Source organism: Sturnira hondurensis, unplaced genomic scaffold (assembly GCF_014824575.4).
Source record: "Sturnira hondurensis isolate 20B ecotype Veracruz unplaced genomic scaffold, ASM1482457v3 Scaffold0007406, whole genome shotgun sequence".
Taxonomy (NCBI): Eukaryota; Metazoa; Chordata; class Mammalia; order Chiroptera; family Phyllostomidae; genus Sturnira; species Sturnira hondurensis.
In genome coordinates this window covers 4588614-4605395 of record NW_028080037.1, presented here as the reverse complement: position 1 = coordinate 4605395, position 16782 = coordinate 4588614, and the positions used below count along the sequence as shown (strand labels likewise).

Genomic DNA, 16782 nt, shown 5'->3' with positions numbered 1-16782 from the left:
ATTTATCTGATTTCATCGCTTGGCAATTAAGGTGTCACACTAGGGGGCAGGCAGAGTGTGTGAGTTGTCTGAGGACACTGCCAACTCTCCATGGACCGAGAGCACAGCTGCCAGTCGGGCCACCCGGTTCAGGCTGGAGCTTGGGGAGCTGGGTTGCGGCGCCTGCCTCCGGGGCCTTCGTTTGGTCAGCCCCAAGGAAGGGGGGAGGGGGCCTTCCCGATCTTTTTCCTGCCTTTAGATCTCTTTAGCCGCCAGTTGTGATTGCTGTTGAAGCTGCATGGTGTGCAGGAGGGATTCCGCTGTACCATTCTCCTTTTGAGTGTGTTTGAAAAGTTCCCACAATAACAAGTTTTTAAAAACACATCTCTCCGGGGCATGAGAAGCTAGCAGGGGTGCTGAGTTTGGTGCCTGCCAAAAAGGCACCGGTGGAACGCCTTAGCTTGGAACTGCCTTTTAAGCAATTTGCAGCTGGTAAGACTGAGCTTAGCAGAGGCTCTCCTGTCACTTCTACGTGGGTTTCCTGGCACAAAACCCACCCCAGCCCCTCTGAGCTCCCCGGACCAGCACAGACCCTGGTAGAGCTCATGTCCCCACTGCTGCCTCTCCTTCCAACCTATGTTTTTCCTTTGGAAGGAAAGTAGTAACTACACATCTTGACCAGTCTCCAAGAAGCCAGATGCAGTTTGCCTGGTTCACTGAGGTGGCAGAGCTGAGCCAAGGCTTTGTGGCTGAACAGCAGGGACTGAGAAATCAATGGTCTCTGGGGGGGGGGGGGGGGGGGGGGGGNCTCAGTGGCTGGGTTGTGACATTGTATGTGGGGGCGGGATCAAAGCTGGTGAGCTGGTCCTCACCCACACTGTCCCTGCTATAAATATGCTAAGCAGATAATGAAAGGCCTGAAGAAACTGTGACAAGAAAAAGCTGGGCAATTAAAGGATAAGATGGAGAGAGCACGCCTCCAGCAATGGGGGCCAGCCCACACTGACTGCTGAGACAAAAGAAGAAGGTGGGCAGGGGAACCACGTGTGATCAGGAACCTATTTGCAGCATGTCAACTTCCACTGAACTCCTGGGAACTTTGGAGGTGAACACTCGCACGCACGGGGGCTGCCTGGAAGAGCCCCAGGGAGGAACGATGTCTCTGCCTTTGGAGACAGCCCCCTCTCATCCCCCATCTCTGCCTAGAGAGAGGCCTCATGCAACCCCAGCAACCCCAGCAACCCCAGCAGCGACGGCAGGAATGGTCAGGATGCTGACGGTGGCGGTTCCCAACCACCGGCACCATGAATATTAATGACCTCATTAACTCAACAATCCCAGGAGATTCGGACTATAACCATCTTTCTCATTTTACACAAGAGGAAAGGGGCCCAAACCCATGAAATGAATGGCCAAAGGCAACAGTGCATACAAGGGGTAAAATCAGTATTCAGATCCAGGCCCTTTGATAACAAAGCCCAGGTTCACCCCCACCCCCACCCCAATCCACCTACCTCCCCCGGGCGGGCGAGGAAGGGCAGCGGAGGAGGGAGAGACCACCAGCCTGTGGCCTCCAACTCCCTTTACCTTCACGTGGGACGCCTGGGTGACGAAGCGGACGGGCACCCAGTCCAGCACGTCCTGGGCTTGGGAGTTTCCAAAAGGAGCCACGTAATCCGGGAAGCCCTGGCCCTTCAGCAGGCGCTTCACCTTCTCCACGACCAGCGGACACGTGACGGCCCTGGTCAGTCTTTGGTGAAGGAAAGGGAGGTCAAGGGCCTGAGGCTGGTGCCCACACCAGCACTTCCTTCCCCCAGGCCTCAGCACCATGCACGCTCTGGCCAGCGGATCTTCTCAACGCTCCAAAAAGGGGGGTCGTTGGAAAGAAGTCGCAGTGCCTCTACCTTTGAGAAATCCTTGTTGGCTGGGGAAATGAATCCAAAGTGTCTCCCCAACTGTTCATCAGGCAGCTCTGACAAGACGGGCCCCGTGGCCAAACGTCGGGGGGTACTGCATGCCTGTGCCCCCCCTGAAGCAGCAGGCGTGTTCAAGGCTCCGAGGGGCCCTCCAGTAAGGAATCGGGTTTCTAACTTTAATGGGCATCTCCCAAACATCCTGGACCACAGACCTGCCCCTGCTAACACCCCGTGGAGATGTATTCCACAGAACCCCCTTTGACACATGCTGGTTAAAGTGATCAAACCTGATCACGTAAATGGTGACTATTGGTCTAACCAAAGCCATGATAAAATTACCCTGGGGAAGAGTAGGGGTGGGAAGTGAGTGGAGGGTGGCAGTGGAAAGAGCCAAATTTTCATCCTCCATAGTGGGGACTCTAGAAATAATCTATGAAATGAAAATATCAACAAATATTAAAACTAAAATATCAACAAATATTTAAAGATTTGCAGGTAGATTTCCAAAAAACCAGTGACAAGAGTTGAAAAGGATTGCCCTGGGGCGGGGCAGGTGAGGGTAAGAACTGCCGTTATAACAAGCCATGCAGAGCTATTTGACATTTTACATGGCCCATACCTGTTTGACGATAAAAAGATAAATGGAAAACAGAGCACATGCAGGCTTCCTCTCACGGGCTTTGTTGTGGACAGTGCATTAACATTCAAAAATATAGGAAGGACTTTCAAGGGAAGTATTTTTGCTGTGAACTCAAGTGCTATGCAACCTTAAAAGCAAATCATACAAAGTCTTGAGATTTTAAAAATAATTGTAATAGTTTTCCTTTGAACCATGACACATGGTTTATGATTTTGGGACTTAAAATTAGACATCAAAAAATCTATAAGGTAATGTCACTGTTGCTACTACCTACTAATAATCATAATAAGGCACCCTGCGGCTTTTCCCAGGTACTTTGTCAGTGGGTGCAGATGGCCGGTTAGAGGGTGGGGGGGGTGGTGGTGGCAGGGATGCTTTATTTTCTGATCGACCCAAACAAGTTCCAATGGAAACAAGTTACGCCCTTACCGTAGTTTACAGCCAGACTGCATATTGTAGCCAAATAACACTGGGGCGCGGACCCCCTCTACTGCTAAGCAGTCTTGCTCTGCTGTGCTACGAAGAATAGTGAGCTGTCCATATCTGTTCATGGTCCGAATGATCCCAGACCTTCAGACAGTTAAGGGATAACCACCCAGGACAGCGGCAGTCTGATTCGCAGGAAGTGGTGTCACATGTGCGACATGAGACCTGCGTGAGACCCAAATATCTCTTCTCCGGGCCTCTGGGACTTTGATGGCTATTTCCCAGGAGAGGGTGAAAACAGTTATGACTACTTCCTGGATCAGTAGGTCCCCAGAAGCAAACATTTTCAGCAACTGGCCCTTCAGCATTAATTCCAAGCTTTCCAAGTCACTAACTTTCTTTGAGTCCCTGTGAAATTAAACACATCTAAATGTCCATCAGCTTTTCTGTGTTAAGATTTCATTAGAAAACAATGACATTTTCCTGGGTCATGCTGTTTCGCTGCCAAACCTCAAGTCCCCAAGGAGCCCCACTTGCTGTGCAGCCAGACCCTCCCCCGACCAGAGCCACCCAGAGGAAGCTCTGGCGGGGACTAGTCCCTCCAGCCCACAGGACCCTCGGAGGTAGAGAGAAGCGCGGCCCACACGCATGGCCGGGGCACTCAACCTCCTCCACAGAGCCAGAAAGGATACCCCTTGCGAGGCTGAAATCCGGCGGCCAGCGGGAGGCCCACAACATAACCAGGGTTTCCACTGAGAGGAACTGGCTTTGTGTTTTGCTGAAAGACAAGGCAGAAATGTCAAGTAAGTCTCACTTTGAAAAGGAAGTGGCGGAGGGAAATGAAATGCTTTTCATAATAAAACCTGGGACTGCCGACCAATAAAAGAATTCCCCCCCACTCAGAACTATGAATACATGTGCCCCCGAGTGGGGGAGTGACTCACACTGTAAAGAACAAGCGCACCTGCCAGGGACCTTGCTGCCCAGCGGGGAAGGGCCCAGGCCCTGCCTGAGTCGTCCGACTCCGAAGGCTCAGGGCAAGCTTTCGTTCAGCATGGGGGTTGGACGTGGCAATACTTCACTGCGGTTATTTTTTTTTTTCCACTAACAAGGTAGGGTTCCTCTTTACTTGGCAATTAAATACTTGCACCAAATGGATCAAACTTACCTGAATAAAATGAATTTCAAACTTTTGCTGGAGCGGGAGCGCTGCATCGCTGACCACCCCCAGAAGGAGAGCGAGACCAGCTTTCGTTATTTCACCTGCATCTGTGTAGGTGAGACTGTACTTCACCTGAAAACAAAACACTTCAAATCACCTGCCCCGTGTCCTCTCTGCGGCTCTACCCATAACGCAAATAAAACACACACAGGAGGCAGGCGCTTTCCCGCTTCTTCACTTGCGAGGCTTTTCCTCTCCTGTCCCACTGGGTTATGGGGGTGCTCCTTCAGCATCACCCCTGCTGACACACAGGGTCCTTTGGGCCCGTCTGTACCCAGTTACATAAGTTCTAGGGAGCTGGTCTGGGCAGAATAGAATCGGTCTGTCTCTGCAGAGGAAACATATTACAACAACGGCAACAACAAATTCTGATGTACTCTCGTAAGACACTACATCAGAAGCCACGGGATTATTTCAGAGACAAAAAGGTGTCCTCTGAAGGGACAGCAGGAAGGCAGGCAGGAGGCCGAGTCGAGACCAGCAACCTGGGTGGGCCAGAACCCCTTTCAGGGGGCCTCAGAGAAACTCCCCAGGACCCCGCAGTTGAGTCTGCCACGAGCAGATGGAGCTCCCACAGCCGAATTGGGGGCCTACCTCCAGAACCACGTGAGTGCAGACCTTCACAGCCCCAGCGTCCACCAGAGCCGGCTTCCACACGTCAGTGCCTTCCAGTCGGGTGAGCGTTTTATTCAGCGACTGAACGGTGACGGACTGAACAGTGATAGGGACCTGCGAAGTGCAAGAGTCCTGGATGACTGGAGACACACACTATGACAGGGGCGAACAGGTGGAAATAACACTTGAAATAAATCTCCACTGACACTGCCAAATAGGGTCGAGCACGCTGCAGGAAAACAGGCATACTCTGTAACTCCATGTTTGCAAACATACAGGTATCTGTATGTAAATATACATATTCACTCACAGAGAAAGTACTTGAGAAGCACATAGCCGAAACTTGAAATGTGGTTACCTCTGAAAACATGTTCCCACAAAAACCTGTACACAAATGTCCACGGAAGCATTTAGGAAGCCACAAACTGAAAGCATCCCGAATGTACATCAGAGGATGAATGGATAAATAAAATGTGCTATATTCATGCAAAAGAATATTATTCACCTATACAACATGCATGAACCTTGAAAACAGTGCTAAGTGAGAGAAGCCAGGCACATATTGTGTGAAAGGCCACATATTGTGTGATTCCAATTACACAAAATGTCCAGAACAGGCAAAGCTACAGAGACAGAAAGTACCCGAGTGGCTGCCAGGGATGGGGGGAGGGGACGAATAAAGAATGACCACTAATGAGCTCAGGGTTTCTTTTGGAGGTAATAAATGTTCTGGTGATAATGGTGATGGTTGCACTACCTTGTGAATCTGCTAAAAACCATGGAATTGTACACTTTAAAATGGTGGTGAGTTTTATGGTAGGTCACTTGTGTCTCTCACACACACAAAACTCTCATCATACCATCAAGCCCATGTACACACTCACCTCCACAACACAGCTCCTACCGATAAACACACTCCCTCTGTACACACACATGCACATCCTCCACGGTCCCGGGCACATCCCCCAACCCCCACAGACTCCCTGAACATACACTTGGCCCAGTTCATACACAACTTCTACACGCAGCGGTCGGGCCGTGGGCAGGAGAGCAGATGAGTCTGTCTGGCCCACCCAGGAAGCCGGTGCACCCAATGCTAACGACCGAGCCTTTCCGTTTACAGCCCTCGCCAGCAGAGTGGCAAGGCAGCGGGCAATTCTTTCAATGTGTTGAACCTCTAGGTAGCTGGGCCTCTCTGTGAGACAAATCTGGCCCTGGCTCTTAGAAACCACCCTCTCCAGTCATTTCAGTGGCTTTGAACTTTGCCCTCAATCATGTGCCATGCAGTCACATGTTTAATGTGACAGCTTAAATGTTTAAGCTGTCATTTTATAGATAAATAAGTATTTCTTCCCTGTCTGCTCCCATGACCAAGAACACCTGTAACTGTCCTTATCAGTCAAACTGCTCGTATAAGAACATGACAGTCTGGAAGCGAAAATGAGCTGTCACATGACAGAGTGGCAGAAAGGCGACACTGATGACCACACGGTCCTCTGCAGGACAAGCCACACCAGTGGGTTTAAGACCTATGGAGGGAGTCCCACGCTACAGGTTAATTAACTTTTGAGTCATCTAAAGATAGCCCTGGATTCCTCTACGTGAACTGAACGATCCCCGATTCGGCAGTGATTCTGGGTTCCTAGAAGTGCACGCGCTTCCATCCCAGCCTCTGAAGGAGCCACTCCTGCGGTGTGCGGTGTGGTCGGCGGAAACCGAAGGGTCCAGTTCCAACAAGCTGTGGGGAGACCCACGGGCAGGGTGACGGCGCACAGCCCATCCACAGCCACTGCAAAGCCACAGAATGAAAATGGCGGGGCCGCTCTGGTTTCTCACGTGTCCCATTCGGGGGTCGGATCCCACCCCAAACTAAAGAACTAACGTGCACTTAACAAAGAAGCTCTGGGGCCAGGACGTCACCTGTCACTGAGGGCCCCACAGATATTGACAGTGACTCTAGAAATCAGAAGGGAATTCACTTAACAGGGATCCAATTTCTATATTCCTAATTCTCTAACAGGCCTTGGGAGTTGCTTTTAAAAGAAATGTAAAGTCTCTGATATCAGTTAATAGTTTGTCTTTCAGAGCACAAACTTGAACTCCACACAGATCTGAGTTGGAGATCCCAGCCTAGCCCTTCCCGACTGCGTGGCCCAGATGTGCAGACAGGAAGTGCGGGAAGCTGCCCTTGAGGCCTGGCACGCAAAAGAGCTGGTCCGACAACCCTGGTCTCTGGAGCCACACAGCCTGGATTCTGGTCCCAGCACTACCACATGTCCTGCAGAGCCTCGGGCAAGTAATTCATCTGTGACTCACAGGGCAGAGAAGACAATCACAGGACCCAGCTCCTGGGGCTGCTGAGATGACCGCAGAACTTCAGACGTGTGTAGCACTTGGAATTATGAGCCTTCCAGGAACACCCCGTTATTTGTCTCGTAACAGGTCCTCCCTGCTTGACTGAGCCAATCCCCTCATCACCCATTCACTTAACACATAACCCACTGAGTGCCCAACACACACGAGGCCCCGCCCTAGTGCTAAGGACGTATCATCAATAGGGCTGCCACCCCCACAGTTCAAGCTTTGAATGGCAGAATTGAAGCCCTTTATAGTGACTCAGATGTATTTGAGAGCTAGTCCAGTGATTTTCAAACTGGGTTCCTGGGAGCCGTAGGTTCCGTAGAGGAAACAAACGGGAAAGATGGAGTGGCCAGGCAGGCAGAGGACTTCTGGCCACCACGCTTGCTCCAACCGGGGGCTTCTGATTCAACCCATGTTACACACTAGGGAGATTTCTACTTGAGATTTCCTTTGACGGCGGAGCCCTGTAACTAAAACACGTTTGAAAACGCCTTCACAGATGAGGAAAGCCCGGCCCACCCAGAGTAGTGTGAAGTGCAAAGCCACATGACTATTTCCTTTCAAATAGAGACCTCAGACGCATTTGTGTCCACAGATTTAATGAAATCAATCGCAGGAGCTGTCACTGTCCCGAGTGCTTCCTGTGTGCCAGACGCCGCACAGAGCATGTCATGTGCATCAAGGCTTATCATCCGCTCAACACTTGCGGGCACCGAGGGGCGCGATGCACAAGAGAGTAATGGCAAAGCTGAGTTTTGAGCAAGACCGATCCCACAGGTGCTGGGAGAGTCCGATGAGGCCATCGCCTGCATCCCCAGGCAGGCAGAGGGCACAGACCTGAGAATAAGAGCTTGACTCATGTTCCTTCTCTCGGACATAGCCACACAGAGACGAGGCCCCCGCCAGAGCCTGACAGAGCCCCTGGGCTGGCGGTGACAAGGCTTGGGACAGAACTTACTGGCAATCGCAACCCCTGAAGCTACAATGAGAACGCTCACCTCGCACCGGGTGTGCACGTTCACGGGGGAACTGTCTGTGTCCTCCACCCTGGGCAGACAGCACCCTGGGAGCTGGGCGGCTGTGCTGACAGCAGACCAGGAGATGTCAAGGGTGGCCGGGAAGGCACAGACGCCAATCTCGCCAATGTGGGATTACAGAAGGCTCAGCTACTAAGGAGTTTCCTTATTTCATTTCTGCTTGCTCTTTGACAAGTATTTTTATTGTTGGCAGTAAGGTACCCGTCTAATCATAAGTATTCTCATTTCAAAAGGCTCAGAAATAAGGCAGTGTATCATAAATGAACTTTCTATTAAGAAATATTCTTACCTTTGTTTGTGAATTAGGTACCTAGATAAAGAAAAAACACAAAATTTGTACAATACAACAACAACAACAAAGCATTTTTATCCCTTTTTTTCAGAGTGTGGGTTGAAGGGCATATTCTCACCTTAGTAAAGATTTCACAGAGAGGAAAAGAGAGTATCCTTAATGGAGACCTGCCATCTACACCTTTTTGTATCTACGTCATAATCAAAGAGGTAACTTGCCATTTTGCCTTCTATATTCATCTCCTTCAGAAGGGAAGCTTAATAAACCAGCCCAGCAGAGCTGGTCCTAAGGAAGGCTCTGCGCTTCAGGGTGATTATTCCGGATTTTCCACGTGGTCACCGGTGACACCGCCCTGTGAGGGAGACTTGGCTCCTGTCCTCCAGGCATGTGCACTGTGCTGTGCTCGCTGGAAGGACATCAGCACTTTCACAGCCTCTCAGCGGTGGTCCGCCCTCTCCACGCAGCCGGAGTTCCTGTTCCAAGGTCTTACCTCCCTCCTCTAATCACAAGATAGCTGCCCTGGGAGGCCCATGGGAGCTTCGGGGAGGGAGGGGAGCAGACATGTCCAGGGAGGCTGTGCTCAAGGAGACCAGGAACCGTGTGCCTGTGGGGAGACTCCCAGAAAACTGAGAATCGGCTCCCCTGGAAGAATTCGCAGGCTCTAGGTGGCTAACTTATAAGGAGAGGCAGAAAGGGACAGGAGAGGAAAACGTTAAACTCGATTCTGAGAACTGAAGCCCAGCTGGTACCACGGGCCATCCTTCCCCATCCTCCAAAAAGGAAAAGCAGGAGATCCAGCTTTCCCCAGAATTATACGGCTCCTAATCACGGAAACACAGTTTCTCCCCTGGCAACCCTCCACGTCATCCACCAACTGGGCCGCCTCTCTCATCGATTTGTTCGAGCTTTGGTCACTTCGACGGGAAGAAGGGGGCTCTTCGCTACGCGCCCGCTTGGCCTTCTGCAGCCGTCCTACTTTCTATCTGTCCTTCCCTGCTTGCTCATTTCGTCTGCTGACCAGAAGGGAGATTTTCTATTCTTTTCTGGTCTATATCTGTCACAGACATTTTATCGTTTCTAAAGCTTTTGCTTATTAATTTATTTTGTTCAGGAGACAATCATTGATTGCCATTAAAATGAATGACAGCAAAAAGAAAAAAATGAAAGCAAAATATGAGCCAACTGTATAGAAATACAAATTATTTTAAGTGATTTTTTCCAGTAGCTTTAGTATCAGTATACCAAATAACTGGAGAAAAATTGACAACTGAGTGTCAATCGTGTACTGAAATAACACTACACTTACCATTTTTACAAAGGGTACAAAACACAGAAAACAAATCTCACAAATCGGCTTCACTTCAAATGAATTCTCACCCCCAGAATTTGAGGGCTGCTGTAATAAGCCATGCCCAGCGCTTCAGTGTCTTCACACTGCTCCAGACTCATCCTTCTGGTGCACGTCACGGCTTGGTTCACCAAAAATGCTGGAAGTCACACCATTTCCAAGGGGGAGAAAATTAAAAAGAGGAGAAAATGTTCAACCGTCCAATGGTAACTCAAAAACTGTAATCTACGTAAAACCACAAAATGAATTATGACACAGATATACCGCATGTTTAAAATAGGGTTTAAAATTATTTTTCAAATAGGTAATACATTCGCATGTTTCAAAGTTCAAAAGGCACCAAAAAGTACTAAGAGACACCCCTTTCAGGCTCCTGTCCCCCAGCCCTCCCGAGGCAATCAGCGTGAAATTTCTTGTGTATCTTTTTCAAAATATTCTATGCAAATGAAAGTGTGAGTATACATATTTTTAGTATTTCTTTCCCCTTTTGGAAACAAATGCCCTTTGTTTTTTTTCACTGAACAATATGTCTTGGAGCTCAGCCTGTCTCAGTACATGAAGAGCTTCCCCCTCCCTTTTTAAGGAATAATTAGTATTCCACCATGGATGTGCCATAATTTATTCAGCCAGTTCCCCATTATCGGACGCTTAAAGTCGTCTCTAGGTTTGCTGTCACAAACAATGCTAGAGTCATTATTTTGCATGTGGGCCAGAGTGTCTGTAGCGCCAACTCCTAGAAGCAGAACAGCTCCGTCAAAGGGCATATTCATTTGCAATTTCCATACAAATTGCTGCACTGCTCTTTGCTGAGGGCGCTCCAACTTCCAGTCCCACCAGCTATGCAGAGGAGTGTCTGCTCTCCACAGTCGGGCTTTGCCAATCCATTAGATGGAAACACTCTCCATTTGGTTTTAATTTACGCTGGTCCTGTTGTGAACAAGGTTAAGCACCTTTCCAACAGAATACACTGGCCTAAGCATGGGCGCGCCGGTCCCAAGAGGACTGCGCCACCATCCGTGGAGCTTCTGAAAGGAGCAGCAGGGCCCACGGGAGGCAGCTGCGTGGGTTGCCTCCCTCTCCTCCACCATCTAAGTGAGCCTGAGCGAGAAACTGAATGTTCCTTGGTTTCTTCATCTAAATGACAGTAACCCTACCTTAGAGGCACTTAACACACTTAACACACAGTATGTGCTTAATAAAGGTCAGCTATGGACAAACGTTAGCTCCGGTGAGGAAAGACCTGTCCCACCGACTGAGCTGGTTCAGGTGGGGACTTGTAGTCCCCACCACTACAAGTATCCAAGCAGTGATGCCTTAGTGGAAAAGGTTCTGGCTCTGAACTACCCTTACCTAACAGTTGGGGCTTCTTTCATCTCTTAAGACCCCTCTGTTTCTAGTGAAGAAGCCTCATTTCATTAGGACGGCTATGAAGTTAAACTGAGCGAACTCTGTTTTAAGGAGAAAGAAAACCGCTCACTGTCTTACCTGCAGGGTTATTATCGGTGCACAGAGACGACGTGAGGGGAGAAGGAAACCTCAGAAACGAATCTGAAGTCTGCAGGACAACCCCATACTGCAGAGAGAACCACCAACAGTCGTCACGATGTTTTTAAGGCACTCACTCAACACTTACTGGACACCTACTATGTGCCAGGTGGCATTTCAGGCATTGGGAGCACACGGTTGACCAAGAAACAGATACGGTCCCTGCCGCCATGAAGCTGACACCTGGCTGCCCCTCCTTTTCTTTTAAGGGGGTGCACTTCTGTGCCTCCACGTGACTGTGTTTTGCGGGCCTTTTCATTAAAGAATTCCTCTGACCCCAGTGCCTGCCTCTGAAGACAGGAACTCGGCGGCAGGGACTGGGCTGAGAGGGCATTACTTTTCACTAGCAACACATTTTTTTTAATTTAAAAAAAAATTATTTATTTATCTTTAGAGGGGAAGGGAAGGAGAGAAATATCAATGTATGGTTGCCTCTCGTGTGTCCCCTGCTGGGAACTGGCCTGCAACCCAGGCATGTGCCCTGACTGGGAATCAAACCGCCATCCTTTGGTTCGCAAGCCCGCACTCAATCCACTGAGCTACACCAGCCGGGGCTGCAGTGGGCGTTTTTAACAGGGATGGGGGCTTTTCCATGTCTACTTACGTACCTCTATACTTTTATCTTTTAGACTAGCCCATGTAGCTTTCATATCTATTTTTAAAAGATGCTTCTGCAAATTCTAAAGTTCAGTGAAGTTAATGATCATCACATTGAAAGGTTTACTAAGGGAGAGAGATAAAACAGCACTTGTCTTCTCTAGGTCTATAGAGCTAAATACAGCTTTGAGAAGAGCACGGGGCACCGTGCTGCACATCCCCGGCAGCATGCCGGCAGCACTTTGCTGCATCTTCTGAAGTGGAGAAGAACAAAGAATTCTGCAAAGACAAATGCAAGCTTATCACTGAATAAATTATGTTAAACCCCATGTTGGAATTCAACTACTCAATCTTCACTTCCATGATCTTTGATTTATAGGCACAGTATTAAACTGTTTTGTCTATAATATGAATTCTATGTCTCAGGTAGCTGATTTTACTGGGAACATACTGAAAAATTAACTTGCAAGGACAGGATATTTGCAACAGGATAAACAGACTTAGGTTCTTGGCTCACCTCATATTTAGGTGTATTTGGAGCATCTGATTTGTCTGTGAAAGAAACATCCGCTTCTGCATTCAGTGAAAAACCATCAAATGTTTTCATCAATTTATCAAAATTGTTTTCATCAGGCACTTCTGGATTAATAAAGGATAATGCAGGTTTATCTGTTTTTAGGGAAAAAAAGCATTTTAAATCAGTATAAAGTACCCTAACCCTAACCCCAAGATTCCTTGAATCTGATAAACAAACAGGACCCTCAGACCTGGCCTGTTTCCCTCACAGCGTGGAAGCAATGGTTTCTAAAGCCACAGAAAAACAGCACCGCAGAAGCCAGTCACTTTCTCCGGCCCAAGGACAGAGGAGTCTGTTCCACAAACCTCTGAGGGGAAGCTGTCCCCAGGTGGCCATGGGCATGAAAGACCCTGTTTCTATCCTCATACCACCACCTCCGAAGCTCGTGCTGTTTATGGAAAAGATAGAAGGAATCAGGCTGGTAGGTTCACTGGGCCAGTGTTATTATGTAAGAGACCTCGACAACGACTGACCAGTCGTCACTCCAGGTTACAAGCCACGGCGCATGCTCCTGAGTTTTCACTTCCAAGGGAACAAAGCCAAAATGTGAATGTCTTATTCTGAAAAGGTGATAAACCCTTTTCAGGGTTTGTGAATGTCTTATTCTGAAAAGGTGATAAAAGGTGATACAGCCATCAGTGTGTCTCGGATCCTTGCTACTGATAACATTTTACACTTTACTCGTGCTTGAGATCTAGACACCTATTTGAGCCAAACACTCAGATAAAAATAAAGATCCTGTTTTCATGCAAATATCCTAGGTAAAAATAAAAGAGAAAAAAGGAAATTGAAACCAAAGCTGAACTTGACTCTCAACCATTAAACCAGGAGGAAATAAAGGGGGGGAAAACCTCATATACTGAAATAAATCTAGATTCCTATGCATGTGGGCATACCATAAACACTTTTGAAATGAAGTATGAGATTTTAAAAGTCAACTACAGTTTCTTTACTTTTAAAGAAAATATGCAGTTCCCTGTGAAATGACCTCAAAAGACACACTCGAGCCCAACCACAGAATGACTGCTTTACATCGAACGATAACAGCACATTTTCCCACAACAGATATTTTAAAAGAGAAAAATTTTCAGGCTTCCACAAAGCATGTCACCACCAAATACTTACAGTTTGTAACGTGAATGCAGAAAATAGATGGATTGATCCGGTCAACAATTTTAAATACTCTCTGAGGTGGATCTGCTGTGAAATTCAATGAATAAATGGCTGTTCTTTGGCTACAAAACTGACTATCACCCCTGAAAATTAAAAAAAATAATAATACAAAGTCTTATGGCATGTGCACACAATCTTAGCAAGATTATTTTAACGCTGTCGGGTGCTTGTACTGTGCACCACGCTAACAACTATGTGGAGGTATTAACAGAAGTGCGGTGCTAAAACTGAGTCCATTTTTACTTAGTTTATTCAGTGTTAAAATGTTTGGCACTCGAAAGTTTTTCCTCTAACAGGGAAAACATTAAGACAAGTAGAATAACCTTTAAGGAAATCTTGTCAAGGGTGAAATATAAATCAGGGTATAATTTTGAACATAAATTCAGGGTACATAAATTCAGGGTACATTCAGGGTTTTCAGGGTACATAAACCCTGAAACTCAGACGGAATCAATTACATAAAATCTTGCGGAACTTTTGTCAGTTATCAGAAGGGATCTAAAATTCCTTTTCTTTAGAAGGAAGCCATCTTCAAAGGACTGTGAAAATAAGAAAATGTGAAGTCATTTGGGAGTTTTGGCGGGCTTAGAAGTTAGGGCACAGCCAGGTCTTCAACCAATCCCAGACTTCATAAAACTGAATCACTTGGACTCAGAGGCAGGTATGGTATAGCGATAGAGATATAACGGAAATGGGACTGTATTCTACATCCTGCTTTAAGACTTTTCTCACTTAATATATAATGCCCAATATTTACCCCGTCATATTTGTTTTTGCTAAAAAAAAACATTTGTTTTTTTTTTTACTAAATGACCTCATCATTTCATCTCTGGTCAGAGCACATAGAAGAATCAACCAATAAGTCCATAAACAAGTGGAACAATAAATTGATGTTTCTCTCTCTCTCTCACCAACTGACTACCCAGCCAGGGCAAGCAGGATGACTTTCAACAAAGACTGAACCACCCTGTAGTCAGGTAGCCAGAAAAAAATAATCTGACTGCAATATCCCATTCTACAAGCATCTTTACAATATTAGAAGTAGATTTCATTTCCTATTAGTCAATAAAATAGTTTTTCATGGAAGAAACACATTGTACTTCCAAAAAGCATTCAATCTATCAAGTATCAATTGCTACAAATTACTACAAGGTTAAATTTAAATTAGCGCTCTCTGAATATGTTAGTCCCATCCAGAAAAAATCAACTTCTTTAAGTGCTTTTTTTTCCAAAAAAGCTTTGAAATCTGAATTACAAGAAACAGATTATTCAGAAGAGATCATTTCTTTGCCTTGTAATAGACTGGGAACATCGTCTTCCATTATTCTCCTATACAATATGAGCTGTGAGAATTTCTGGGAGACTTGCATGTCAGAAAAGTATAAACAAAGCTCTCCTGACTATCTATTTAATTTACTGCTGCAAGTACTATGTCCCAAACAAAAGCTATAAAATTAAACTGCACCTTTCACCCTAGGCTATAAGTAACACTAATTCACTGACACGAAAGTGTGACATGTTATCTGTTTACAAATCAAAGTAAAATGTAATTGAATCTCTGAACACAGAGATGTCATTATACTCTTTTGTCTGCACTATCACCTGGCTGGATGCAAATAAGGGATAAATATTCTTCGACTTATGGTTTGAACATCAAGGCTTCCGAAGGATGCAACATTCAGGAAATCAGGTTGGAGTTTTTCAGTCTGGGGGAGTTTTCACATTCTGCCTCAAAATTTTATAACCTTGGTCCAAGTGTATCAGAACTGCCATGTGTCACAAACTTACGTGACAACTGGAATTGAGCAACCAGAGAAGACACTGAAATCCATGGAACTGCAGTCGGGATCACAACAGCAGTTGACGTCACACTGTGCTGGAGACAGGTCACAGCCGCACAAAGCAGCGACTACAGAAACGAGAGGTGAGTGGCACAGGCATCACAACCAGCAGGTGGTGACTGCCCCCTGCCACGGGCAATGCACCACAAATCCATTTCACACAAACGTCCATTTGATTTTTGCTATTGCACTTTGGGGCAAATGTGTAAAATGAAAATTAGTCAGTTTGAGCATGCCACAATCTGGGGTTTCCCCAAAGTGGCTAATCATCTCACTACTCACTTGGAAAGTTGTTTGTGCCCTACCTGCAAAGACAGTGATTTGGTAAACTGACTATGAAACCCAGACATACTTTGTTCAAAAATTTTCCAGACACTGATAATGGAGAGAAGTTTAAGCACCAGCATGCTAAGGCACTTGCCTGACCATAAGAACCGCTGGTTTAATATTGCAGATCCCCAAGCTCCTTCTCTGGAGATTCTGATTCAGAGGAAGGACCCACTCAAGGCAAACCAGGAATCAGGGTTCTCAATCTTGCTCTTCTCTGAGATGTCACCTGCAGCTCTGAAGCTGAGCCCATACTCACAGGCTACACTAGCCAAGAATCGAACTGGCTCAGGTGCTTCGCACTTGGAGTCCTAGAAATATCTTTGGTAATTTAGACAATAAAGTGTGGGTAAGTGTAGAACTCTCCCCACTTAGAAACTTTTAATTTTTAAAACTGATGGCTATCTGGATTTTTAATTCCTTATTTCATTCTGGCAAACAGAGGGGGAAAACCCTTAAGCAATGCTTGCACAAAGTAAGTAAAAAACGTCAACCATCACTATTATTATATCCCTACCCGGGCTACCCTCTGCAGGATGGATCACTGTGGATCCCCTGGAACTGGCACGTGTTACCCACCGTCCGTGACCGGGGTGGGCCTGGGACTGGAGGGTCCGGGAGCCCTGGGGGTACCGGGGGGCCTAGGAGACATGGCAGGTCGGAGAGTCGTCGGGGCTGGCTCCGAAGAGTTGAGGTCCTCCATCGTCACCGCCAGGGTGGCCCCGGCCTGGGCGCTCATGGAGACCCAGCAGTCCAGGAGTACCAGCAAAAGTGGAGGAAGGCCCGGTGGCCCCATCGCCAGATCGAACCCCGCGCGGCGAGGGACCGTGACCCCGTGTTGCCTGGCAACCGCGGTGGCCAGGCACGGGGCGTTGCCAGAAGCCCG

The 16782-nt window shown here is 47.3% G+C and overlaps 1 protein-coding gene across 1 annotated transcript in view; it reads right to left on the bottom strand.

Annotated features, from left to right (window-relative positions):
- The window catches only part of TCTN1 (tectonic family member 1), a 20791-nt gene extending 4009 nt beyond the window's left edge, over window positions 1-16782 (bottom strand). Inside the window, exons 1-12 of the mRNA XM_037052084.1 lie at window positions 16476-16782; window positions 15517-15637; window positions 13681-13811; window positions 12496-12647; window positions 11322-11409; window positions 9866-9975; window positions 8486-8506; window positions 4778-4912; window positions 4130-4255; window positions 3654-3739; window positions 2965-3105; window positions 1567-1729 (exon numbers count right to left, since the gene is read on the bottom strand). Coding sequence (XP_036907979.1) covers window positions 1567-1729; window positions 2965-3105; window positions 3654-3739; window positions 4130-4255; window positions 4778-4912; window positions 8486-8506; window positions 9866-9975; window positions 11322-11409; window positions 12496-12647; window positions 13681-13811; window positions 15517-15637; window positions 16476-16692 — 1491 coding nt within the window. The 5' untranslated portion in view covers window positions 16693-16782. The remainder of the gene's footprint in view (window positions 1-1566; window positions 1730-2964; window positions 3106-3653; window positions 3740-4129; window positions 4256-4777; window positions 4913-8485; window positions 8507-9865; window positions 9976-11321; window positions 11410-12495; window positions 12648-13680; window positions 13812-15516; window positions 15638-16475) is intronic.